Source organism: Mixophyes fleayi, chromosome 2 (genome assembly GCF_038048845.1).
Source record: "Mixophyes fleayi isolate aMixFle1 chromosome 2, aMixFle1.hap1, whole genome shotgun sequence".
NCBI lineage: Eukaryota > Metazoa > Chordata > Amphibia > Anura > Limnodynastidae > Mixophyes > Mixophyes fleayi.
The window spans coordinates 304,949,693-304,962,646 of NC_134403.1; the positions used below are offsets into that span (position 1 = coordinate 304,949,693).

General features: G+C 39.5%; 1 protein-coding gene across 4 annotated transcripts in view; it reads right to left on the minus strand.

Moving 5' to 3' along the window:
* The window catches only part of LOC142139147 (granulocyte-macrophage colony-stimulating factor receptor subunit alpha-like), a 122,217-nt gene that overhangs the window by 40,557 nt on the left and 68,706 nt on the right, over positions 1–12,954 (minus strand). For all 4 annotated transcript variants that reach the window (XM_075196501.1, XM_075196502.1, XM_075196503.1 and 1 more), the window contains 2 exons: positions 1,670–1,790; positions 1,351–1,535 (listed from right to left, as the gene is read on the minus strand). In XM_075196501.1, coding sequence (XP_075052602.1) covers positions 1,351–1,535; positions 1,670–1,790 — 306 coding nt within the window. The remainder of the gene's footprint in view (positions 1–1,350; positions 1,536–1,669; positions 1,791–12,954) is intronic.

Genomic DNA, 12,954 nt, shown 5'->3' on the forward strand with positions numbered 1-12,954 from the left:
AGACCCTATCGTTGGATAGAAACTGATCCTAAGTGGGGACTCGGGAGTTTTTAATGCAAATACAATTAAATTTTCATAGAGCTTCTCCTCAGACATCCTTCCCCCTGTCAGATATGTGCTTAGTCCATTCTGTTGTAATCTTCAGTTTTATTCCACCTTCCTCTCTTTTTCTTATAATGTATTATTTTTACTTTCTCCACATTTATTCTGTTGCTTCTCCCATTTTTACATACTCATAGCAACTCTTGAGTCACACTACATCTTAGGCTTTCACCCGTTCTAACTCCCTTTGCCTGCCCTCCAACCCCTTTTCTTTATTTTTCATAGCCAGGTTCTAATAATCTGCCTAGCAATATATTTCCATTAGGTGACAGTGAGTTAATGCTGCTCAGCCTGGCACTATTTCACCCAGACCCATTATAGGGGTATATTCAATTAGGTTTCCAGTCCGCGGTAACGCTCGTTACCGCAGGACCTGCGCAGTATTACCGGTAATACGGTATCGCAATAACGTGGATTTTCGTTCGCAACCCCATGGGGTGCAAACGGAAATACACATTATTGCGGTACCGTGGATTAATTTTGCGTGGATTAACTCCGGCGCGATCCCGCGGACCGGAAACCTAACTGAATATGCCCAATTATGTCACTGATGTGACTTCCAATGGGAAAGTCCCTATCCATTTGATTGACAGAATGGGCAGTCCTGGAGACTGACTTGTGTTTGGTGCACTACTGCACTCTGCTAGCAGTTTCTAAAGGAATGATCTCCTAGACAAGTAAGTCTTACAAAGGTTTATATACTGTTTACGGGCTAGCTTCAACTAACTTCATCGCTTTTACAAACAATGTTCCCTAGCATTGCTGGTATTGTCAGAGCACAATTTAGTGAGTTTTTTTTATTTACTTAACTCACTTGGTTAATTTTCATTGCTGATTGATAAGAAAAACATTTTATATATATAGGGGTATATTCAATTGTCGGCTGGATCGCCGAAAATCCCACGCTCAAAATATATTACCGTTAATACGGTAATATCTCGCTGGATTTCAGCTCGCAGCTCCCTGAGCCGCGAGCTGAAATCCAGCGAGTAAATTACCGTATTAACGGTTTTTCCACACAGGATTACCATAATAACGGTAATCCTGCGCGGACCGCGGAATTTTCGTCAATCCTGCGGACAATTGAATATACCCCATATTGTTCAAGATAGACTGTTTCCTCAAAGCCTCTGCCATCCCTAGCCACTGGTCTATTGTGCTGAATTTAAATTATGTCCTGCGACATTTTTCTCTTATCATTAGATAATTCATAAATAAAAAACAGCCATATGAAAAACATCATATTACCATGATTATTAGGTTTAATGTGTTTGTCCATAAATTTTATTGAAGTTTGATTGCTTGATCCAGTCACTTGAATGTAAACAAATTTTTCGTATATAATGCCTGCATGTTGTTTCAAAACACAGCCCACTTGTCTCCCAAAGGAATCCTTTCTGTAGTGTTGGCATTTATAGTTCTTTTCAAATTGCCTAAAGAAAATAAACATAGTGAACAAGTATGTATAAAATGTACACCATATAATGCAGTGGCACTGAACTAGAACATGCTCATGTCATCAGGGAATTGTGCACAAATATCTATGCATATTATAAGCTATCATTACCTGAGCTCTAGAGAATATTGAGTATCTTCTGGGGCTTCCTTGCCTACACTCCATGAACAGTTCATGACAGAAACATTATAAATCACACAAGAAAGGTTATCAGCAGCAGTGTCATTTTTTCCTAAAATGAAAATAGACAAAAATAAATACAACAGTACCAATGGTTTGGTGCTGGGAGGCCAGCAGTGTCCAGATAATGAAATATCTCTATCCCAAAGTTATGTCCTATGTTCCACAAGAGGAGGCTTCTCATACTGTTCGCATAGAAGAAAACGTTTTAGTTGTCTTATTTGATTATTTACTACAATGAATTAGAAGATGTTCCTCATTTAGGTAATGATATTTGATAATGTTTCCTATATAGAGAAATTTGTAATTTAGGATTAATGGCCTTTTAGTTTAGTTACTAATTAATATACAATATTTAAATTATAACATATCTATATTTCGTGGAAAGTCTAGAGTTTGCTAATTGTGCCAACCAGAGATGTGATGCTGTTGCATTTTCTGATGTGAACTGCATTTAGTCCAGGCCTGGCACTACTACTTTCAACGCTAAACTTTATTAATATAGGTCTGCTATTTGTGTTCTGACCCTGCATGTATTGGACACTGACTGTACTCTGTCTGCTCTTGTTACCGATACTTAGACTTGACTATGCTTTCTACCTGCTAGTTTTGTTATGTGATTGCCCATTCTGTTTGACTTTGCAAAATTCCACTGTAATTGACAAATCACCTCTAGAACTAAGTACCAATTGCTGCATGTAAAGGTTCTTGGATGAAGGTAAAGAATCAAAGTAGCCCGTCTGTATTTATTTTGAAAAGGGTTTAGAACAGTATTGGCAACAAGCGGCCCTCTGAGCCATCACCTGCAGCCCCCTGCTCCTTCATACTTTAATGTCATATTTGTTTTTATATAGCTTGTAACACTTTTTATAAATGCTTGCTGATAAAGTATTATAGATAAAAGTGTCTCTTTCTCTGTTTATATTTATTTTATTAAGTAATTATGCTATTCAGGGTAATGTGTATCCCATTTAAAGATTAGAGGCCCACACCATATGTCCCTTGAATTGTATCAGATTGCCTAACACTAGTAAACCTTGTAGTTATGTTATCATGATGCATGAAATAAAAACAAATAAAAATATCCTGGCTGCACAAACTTCCAATAAACTAAAACAAAGAAAGTTTATATAAAATATATAATATAACCAGTACAGTATATTGTATATGAAATAAAAACAATAAAAGAAAGAAAAAAACAAACCTTACAAATTATTATTTCTACATAAATATTTGTAAACTTATTGATAATATAATAAGTAGCATCTTGTGATTTGGTTAATACATATTATAAATGTAGCATGACCTCCTATTGCATCAGAATTTATAATAAATGGAATCAGTATTCATTTAATTTAATAGGTATTATAGCATAGAAATATAAAATTCAATCAAATATATTGTATTATAGCTAAATAATGTAAGAGAGGACGAAAGGGCAACATAGACATAAAATTATGATAAACAATACACAGCAATCAGTAATACAATTCCCTGTCCATAAATGCATGTTTCAAATATAAAAAAGATGTAATTAATTTTTTCAAATATATACCAATAGATCATATGCTTAAATGTCAAATATGCTTTACACACACACACACACATATATATATATATATATATATATATATATATATATATATATATACACATATATATATATATATATATATATATACATACATACATATATACATACATATATACATACATATATACATATATACATACATACATATACATATATACATATATACATACATAAATATATACATACATAAATATATATATACATATATACATACATATATACATACACACACATATATATATATATATATATATATATATATATATATACATATATTCATACATATATATACATATGTACATATATACATACATATATATACATATATACATATATACATATATATATATATATATATACACATGTATCCATATATACATATATATACAAACATATATATATTGGGCAGCACAGTGGCCTAGTGGTTAGCACATCTGCCTCACAGCACTGGGGTCATGAGTTCGATTCCCGACCATGGCCTTATCTGTGTCGAGTTTGTATGTTCTCCCTGTGTTTGCGTGGGTTTCCTCCGGGTGCTCCGGTTTCCTCCCACACTCCAAAAACATACTGGTAGGTTAATTGGCTGCAATCAAAAATTGACCCTAGTCTCTGTCTGTCTCCCTCTCTGTCTGTCTTTGTGTGAGTGTGTGTATATATTAGGGAATTTAGACTGTAAGCTCCAATGGGGCAGGGACTGATGTGAATGAGTTCTCTGTACAGCGCTGCGGAATTAGTGGCGCTATATAAATAAATGATGATGATGATGATGATACATATACATATATACACATATATATATATATACACATATGTATATATATATATATATATACATATATATATATGTATATATATATATATTTATACACATATATATATATACACATATATATATATATATATATATATACATACATACTAACATATATATATATATACATATATATACACATATATATATATATATATATATATATATACCACTTGTAGTACTTCTGGCACTGATACCCCGCAGACATCAGACACAGACAGCCTCCAATCAAACGGTGCTTTATTGTTTGCGTCACAATAATGAGCAATACTTAGTCAGGATGCATTAGTCATTAAAATGCAGTTAAAATCAGATGCACTCACCTCCCAGGTATAGGGATTTACATCTAGCAAGGGCTGGCTTGTGAGCCACACCCAATACCTCATGTTTTCATTTTGCTAGACACACACAGATATGCAGTGTAAAGGATAAGTGCTGACAACTGTCTTTTTGTTTTGTATACATATATGAGCATTTATATTGCCACACAGCTGGTACCACATACAATATGGTATACACCAAGCGCAGGCTTATTGCCAAGCAGCTGGTACCATATATAATGTGGGATATACCGAGCGCGGGCTTGTTTTTCTCTGGTTTTGTTTCAAAATATTGCCTTTTTGTCATAGCAGCTGGCCATTAAGCCTATTTAAGGCACATTTGGGTGTGGCTCACAAGCCAGCCCTTGCTGGATGTATACCTGGGAGGTGAGTGCACCTGATTTTAACTGCATTTTAATGGTGTTTAAAGCATATAGGTCAGTGTAGGACCTGCATATAATGAGGTACCCTTGACGTTGGGATGCAGGCTTAAATCTTTTGATCAAAATATGAACCAATACCTCATGATGGGCCGCACGGTGGGTAATTGGTTAGCACTTCTGCCTCACAGCGCTGGGGTCATGAGTTAAATTCCCGACCATGGCCTTATCTGTGTGGAGTTTGTATGTTCTCCCCGTGTTTGCGTGGGTTTCCTCCAGGTGCTCCTGTTTCCTTCCACACTCCAAAAACATACTAGTATTCTGGTTACTGGTTCATTGGCTGCTATCAAAATTGACCCTAGTCTCTCTCTCTCTCTGTCTCTCTGTGTGTGTGTAATTTAGGGAATGTTAGGATATGTTAGGGAATTTAGACTGTAAGCAACAATGGGGCAGGCACTGATGTGAATGAGTTCTCTGTACAGCGCTGCGGAATCAGGGGGGCTATATAAATAAATGGTGGTGATGATGATGATGATGATCATCATCATCATCATCATCATCATCATCATTTATTTATATAGCGCCAACATATTCCGTAGCGCTTTACAATTGGGGACAAACGTAATAAACTAATAAACAAACTGGGTAAAACAGACAAAGAGGTGAGAAGGCCCTGCTCGCAAGCTTACAATCTATGGGACAATGGGAGATTGACACATGAGGTTAAGTATACATTTTGCATCTTGGCCCAGCCAGACTGCAAAGGTAGGGTGACTCATAAGCTAAATGATCCTGTCACACAACAATGTTGGTCCGGGGGTAGTTGTCTTGTGTGAAATTGTGTAACAGGCTAAAGGTAGTGAGGTTAAGATGGTGGTTGAGGAATATTATAAGCTTGTCTGAATAGGTAGGTTTTCAGAGAACGCTTGAAAGTTTGTAGAACAGAGGAGAGTCTTATTGTGCGAGGGAGAGAGTTCCATAGAGTGGGTGCAGCCCGAAAAAAGTCCTGTAACCGGGAATGGGAGGATGTAATGAGGGTGGATGAGAGACGCAGATCTTTTGCAGAACGGAGTTGCCGAGTTGGGAGATATTTTGAGACAAGAGAGGAGATGTATGTTGGTGCAGCTTTGTTGATGGCCTTGTAGGTTAGTAAAAGTATTTTATATTGGATTCGGTAGAAGACAGGCAGCCAGTGTAGAGACATACAGAGTGATTCAACAGAGGAATAGCTATTTGCAAGGAAAATCAGTCTTGCCGAAGCATGCAAAATAGATTTTAGGGGTTTGAGTCTGTTTTTGGGAAGACCAGTAAGGAGGGAATTGCAATAGTCAATGCGGGAGATGATTAGTGCATGAATTAAGGTTTTAGCAGTGTCTTGTGTGAGATATGTGCGGATTCTGGAAATGTTCTTTAGATGTATGTAACATGATTTAGATATAGAGTCAATGTGGGGAACAAAGGATAGGCGTGAATCAAGGATTACACCTAGGCAGCGAGCTTGTGGGGTGGGATTTATGGTCATGTTATCAACAGAGATAGAAATGTCAGGTATGCTCTTGTTGGCGGGTGGGAATATTATTAACTCTGTTTTAGAAAGATTAAGTTTGAGTTGACGAGAGGACATCCAAGATGAAATGGCAGAAAGACAGTCAGTTACACGGGACAACACAGATCATCATTTATTTATATAGTGCCAACATATTCCATAGCGCTTTACAATTGGGGACAAACATATTTAACTAATAAACAAACTGGGTAAAACAGACAAAGAGGTGAGAAGGCCCTGCTCGCAAGCTTACAATCTATGGGACAATGGGAGATTGACACATGAGGTTAAGTCTACATTTTGCATTTTGGCCCAGCCAGACTGCAAAGGTAAAAGTGACTCATAAGCTAAATGATCCCATCACACAACAATGTTGGTCAGGGGGTAGTTGTCTTGTGTGAAATTGTGTAACAGGCTAAAGGTAGCGAGGTTAAGAGGGTGGCTGAGGAATATTATAAGCTTGTCTGAAGAGGTAGGTTTTCAGAGAATGCTTGAAAGTTTGTAGACCAGAGGAGAGTCTTTTTATGCGAGGGAGAGAATTCCATAGAGTGGGTGCAGCCCGAAAAAAGTCCTGTAAACGGGAATGGGAGGATGTAAGGAGGGTGGATGAGAGACGCAGATCTTGTGTAGAACCGAGTTGCCGAGTTGGGAGATATTTTGAGACAAGAGAGTAGATATATGTTGGTGCAGCTTTGTTGATGGTCTTGTAGGTTAGTAAAAGTATTTTATATTATATTCGGTACAAAACAGGCAGCCAGTGTAAAGACATACGGAGTGATTCAACAGAGGAATAACGTTTTGCAAGGAAAATCAGTCTTGCCACAGAGTGCAAAATAGATTGTAGGGGTTTGAGTCTGTTTTTGGGAAGACCAGTAAGGAGGGAATTGCAATAGTCAATGCGGGATATGATAAGTGCATGAATTAAGGTTTTTGCAGTGTCTTGCGTGAGATATGTGCGAATTCTGGAAATGTTCTTTAGATGTATGTAGCAGGATTTAGATATAGAGTCAATGTGGGGAACAAAGGATAGGTGTGAGTCAAGGATTACACCTAGGCAGCGAGCTTGTGGGGTGGGATTTATGGTCATGATATCAACAGAGATAGAAATGTCAGGTATGCTCTTGTTGGTGGGTGGGAATATTATTAACTCTGTTTTAGAAAGATTAAGTTTGAGTTGGCGAGAGGACATCCAAGATGATATGGCAGAAAGACAGTCAGTTACACGGGACAACACAGATGTCGAGAGATCAGGAGAGGATAGATAGATTTGGGTATCATCCACATAGAGATGATACTGAAAGCCAAAGGAACTTATTAGATTTCCAAGAGAAGCGGTATAGATAGAGAACAGCAGAGGACCTACCACTGAGCCTTGTGGTACTCCAACTGATAGGGGAAGCGGAGCAGAGGTGGCTCCAGAGAAATTAACAGTGAAAGAGCGATTAGAGAGGTAGGATGAGAACCAGGATAGAACAGTGTCTTTGAGACCTAGGGATTGCAGCGTTTGTATGAGAAGAGAGTGGTCAACGGTGTCAAATGCAGCCGAGAGATCCAGGAGAATTAGGAGAGAGTAATGGCGTTCAGTTTTAGCAGTGATCAGATCATTGGCAACCTTGGTCAACGCAGTCTCTGTGGAGTGTTGAGAATGAAAGCCAGACTGAAGGGGATCCAACAGGTTGTTAGCAGAAAGAAAGCGTGTGAGGCGAGTGTAGGCAAGTCTCTCTAGAAGCTTGGAGGGGCAAGGGAGCTGAGAGATGGGACGGTAATTTTAGAGAGAGTTTAGGTCTGAGTTTTGTTTTTTTTAGAATAGGAGTAATCACTGCGTGCTTGTATAGTGATGGAAAGATGCCAGTAGAGAGTGAGAGATTACAGATTTGAGTTAGAGGTGAAATGAGCACAGAAAACAGGGATCTACCAATTTGCGAGGGAATAGGATCAAGAGGACAGGAGGTAGAGTAAGAAGATATGAAGAGCGTAGAAATTTCCTCTTCATTTGTGGGGTCAAATGAAGAGAGGGTGTCAGAGGGTAGTGGGAAGGAATTGAGCTGATTGCTTGTTGAGGAAGAGGATACCATTTCTAGTCTGATCTTGTCAATCTTGTCCTTGAAGTAGGAAGCAAGATCCTGAGCACTGATAGTAGATGGAGGGTTCGGGGTGGGAGGATTGAGAAGATATTTAAATGTATTGAAAAGGCATTTGGGGTTAGAAGCCTGAGCATAGATAAGAGATTGGAAGTATGTTTGTTTTGCAGTGTCCAGAGTAGAGATGGTCACTGACCCCCGTGTTTTGGTTTTAGATTCGGTTTTGGATCTGGATTACCGTCGTGTTTTGGTTTTGGTTTTGCAAAACCGCCATTGCGTGTTTTGGTTTTGGTTTTGGTTTTGTTTGGTTTTGTTTTGCTATTTTTTGGGAAAATCCATGTTTTTGGGCCTAAATTAACCCAATTTAGTGCTCCAACTGTTTTAGAGACAAGTAATCTAATTGTTGAGGTAATAAATCATCCAAAAAAACAGTTTAATTCTTCGTTGGTAGGCCTATTCTACACACAAAACAGATTGTCTTCCTCTCCATCTATGCATATTGGCAATGCAGCCATCGTCTTTGAATGTATATTACACCCTACACTTATAGTTAAATATGTAAAGAAATGGAAAAAGCCAGTTTGGTTTCTGTCTCTCAAGGCCCCCCTCCACTTGTATAAAATACCAAAAAATTCAGCCATTATAGACTGTACAATATTAATTGACACGGAGAAACCCAGTTTGGTTTCTGTCTCTCTAGGCCCCCCTCCACTTGTATAAAATACAAAAAAATTCAGCCATTATAGACTGTACAATATTAATTGACATGGAGAAAGACAGTTTGGGGTCACTCTGTCTCTCTAGGCCCCCCTCCACTTGTATAAAATACCAAAAAATTCAGCCATTATAGACTGTACAATATTAATTGACATGGAAAAAGCCAGTTTGGTTTCTGTCTCTCTAGGCCCCCCTCCACTTGTATAAAATACCCAAAAATTCAGCCATTATAGACTGTACAATATTATGAAAAATGGACAAAGCCAGTTTAGGGTCACTCTGTCTATGACACCCTACCCTTAAGGATAAATTGCCCTAACAGCAGCCTTTCAAGATGGTATGTGATATGGAAATGCCACAAGTCCCTTTCCTCTTTGGGGGTAGATTGCACCCTACACTTACATAGAAAGTTTTAAAAAGATGTTATCGGCATCATCTTCAGCTTAATCCTCACCCTCATCAGTGTGTACGTCATCATCACAGACTATCAATTCATCGCCGCTTGAATCCTCCATTAGAGAACAGTCAGTGCTTGGATGTCTTGGATGGTGAAGGCCTTCCTCGTGGAAGATGTAGTTCATTTTTATAAACATAATTTTCTCCACATTTTTGGGAAGTAACCTTCTACGGCGATCACTGACTAAGTTCCCTGCTGTGCTGAACACTCGTTCAGAGTACACACTGGAGGGTGGGCAGCTTAGGTATTGCAAAGCAAGTTTGTACATGGGTTTCCAAATGGCCTGCTTTTCTTCCCAGTAAGGAAAGGGACTGTCTGACATTTCCATATCAACTACCTCTTGAAAGTAATCCTCCACCATCCTTTGCATGTTTATACTCATATTGGATGGAGTTATGGGCAAAGTGACATATTTTTTTGAAAAATCCTTCAAACCAGCCCAGATGTTAAATTGTTCTCGTCTGCCCCCTGTGTCTTCCCTGCTTCTTTTTTGGAAATTTAATTTTTTACGAGCAACAGCTTGAGAAAGTGAAGGAGGACACGTCGTCAAGCCGAGGCCCAGTTCAGCGGCCAACTTGCTGAGCAATAGCTCCTTGCAAAAGTTCACATCTCGCTCATTTACAAGTAAAGACTCAATGTAGGTTTTAAACCTTGGATCAAGCACAGTGGCCAAAACGTACTGATCCGAGTTCAAGATCTTAATAACTCGAGCATCATTGTGAAGCGAATTAAGTACTTGATCGACAAGGCCAACATACTTTGCTGAATTGCTTGCTTTTAGCTTCTCCTTCATTTTCTCAAGCAGCTTTTCCAATAGTCTAATTAAAGGAATGACTTGGCTCAAACTAGCAGAGTCTGCACTGACCTCACATGTCACAACTTCAAATGGTTTCAGCACCTTGCACAGCACTGAAAGGATTCCCCACTGTGCAAGAGTGAAATACATCCCCCCTCCTTTCCCAATGTCATGACTTGTGCAATATGCTTGGATGGCTTTGCGCTGTTCCTCCATCCTCTGAAGCATGTACAGGGTGGAATTCCACCGAGTTACCACCTCTTGCTTAAGTTGGTGGCAGGGCAAGTTAAACTGCTCTTGGAGCTGCTGTAATCTCCTACATGCTGTGGCTGAATGCCTGAAATGGCCTGAAATTTTACCGGCCACCGAAAGCATCTCCTGCACCTCACGGTTATTTCGTAGGAAGCTCTGCACCACCAAGTTGATGGTGTGAGCAAAACAGGGAATATGTTGGAAATCACCCAGCTGTAATGCTCGCACTATATTGTTGGCGTTATCTGAAATGACATACCTTGGGGAGAGTTCGAGTGGTATAAGCCATGCATCAATCACATCTCTCAGTTTGCGTAACAAATTGTCAGCCGTATGCCTTTTAGTGAAGCCGGTGATACAAAGAGTGGCCTGCCTGTGACAAATGTTACGTAGTGGTGTACATGCTGCTGCTGTTCCTGCTGGTGAAGGTGAATGACCAACCCAGTGGGCTGTCACAGTCATATAGTCTTTGGTTTGGCCACTTCCACTTGTCCACATATCTGTGGTTAAGTGAACAGTGGGCAGAATGGCATTTTTCAGCGCAATCTCTACATTTTTACACACTTTTTGGTATAGTTGTGGAATAGCTTTACGGGAGAAATGGTGTCACGATGGAATTCTGTAACGCGGACACAAAACCTCAATTAACTGTGAAAAACCAGCTGCGTTTATTGTGGAGATTGGACGCAGATCTAACACTAACATTGCAGCCATGGCGTCTGTGATTCGCTTGGCGACTGGGTGACTGCTGTCATATTTGCTTCCCCTCGCAAATGATTGTTTCACAGTTAATTGCTGAAATGTAGGACTGCTCATTTTATTAACCTGCCTCTGGGTTGACGATTCACCCCCAGCAGCAGCAACAGCAGCAGCAGGACTAACGCTTTCTTCAGAGGAATCAATAATAGTGCCGGAGTCATCCAGCCTTAAGTGGGATGCCGGGCTAACTCCAAGCGCTACTGAGGATATTGATGAGGATGGTGTGGTGGGTGTATTTTGTAGCCGTCGGTATGTCGGTGAGCGGAGGGTCTTAGCTGATGAGGGAGTGCTTGTATTCTTTTGGGAAGAACTTTCAGCTTTTCCCAACACTTTGCCATGAACTCTCGTTAAATGGCGTAACATAGACGAGGTTCCAAGATGGTTAAGGTCCCTCCCTCGACTGACTGTGGCTTCACATACACTACAAATGGCTATACAATTGTTGTCTGGATTTGGGTAGAAATAATTCCACACATAAGAAGTGGATTTTTTTGTTTTATGCCCAGGCATGACAATGGCCTTTTTCTTGTCACGTGCCAGAACTGCTGCCACTGGTGCAGGACTTACACAAACAACCTCATCCTCATCAACATCCTCATTAGCGCCCTCGTCGCCTACACAAATCTCCCCCTCATCCTCTTCTAATTCCAAAGTGGCATCCTCAATTTGGGTATCACCGGCTACACTCGGGCTATTAAGGCACACATCAGCAGAATGCTCACGATTAGACATCCCACTGTTGGATGGACTCTCCACAGGGATTGTTGTCATTTGTGAATCAGAGCAAATATTCTCCTGTAATGCCTCACTGTTATCTTGCAGCTCGGCTTTGACGCGTAACAGTAGTTGTGCACCAATTGTAGGCTGGGTAACTTTTTGGGATCTGCCACTAATAGCCAAAGGTGAAGGCCTCATTCTCTCTTTGCCACTGCGTGTGTAGAATGGCATGCTTGCAATTTTTTTTTTATCGTCACTTAACTTTTGCTCAGTTACACTTCTTTTTCGCTTGAATACAGTACATTTTTTTTTGGTTTTTGTTTTTTGCACTAATTTGAAAACACTCTGTTGTTTGACATCGCCTTGGCCAGATGACGTACTGGGAACACTAACATCAGGACTGGTGACAGAACCTGGTTGCTCATTCAGATCATATGTGGACTGCTTTGAATCCATTCTGAGCGCAAACCACTGGGGAGTGCTAAAAATTATTTAGTAGATTCTGCTGACAGTTATGACTTTTGACAGCCAGAAATATTAATGCACAATTAGGGAGGACACCCCAAAAGCACTGAGGAGTGCTAAAAATTATTTAGTAGATACTGCTGACAGATATGACTTTTGACAGCCAGAAATATTAATGCACAATTAGGGAGGACACCCCAAAAGCACTGAGGAGTGCTAAAAATTATTTAGTAGATACTGCTGACAGAAATGACTTTTGACAGCCAGAAATATTAATGCACAATTAGGGAGAACACCCCAAAAGCACTGAGGAGTGCTAAA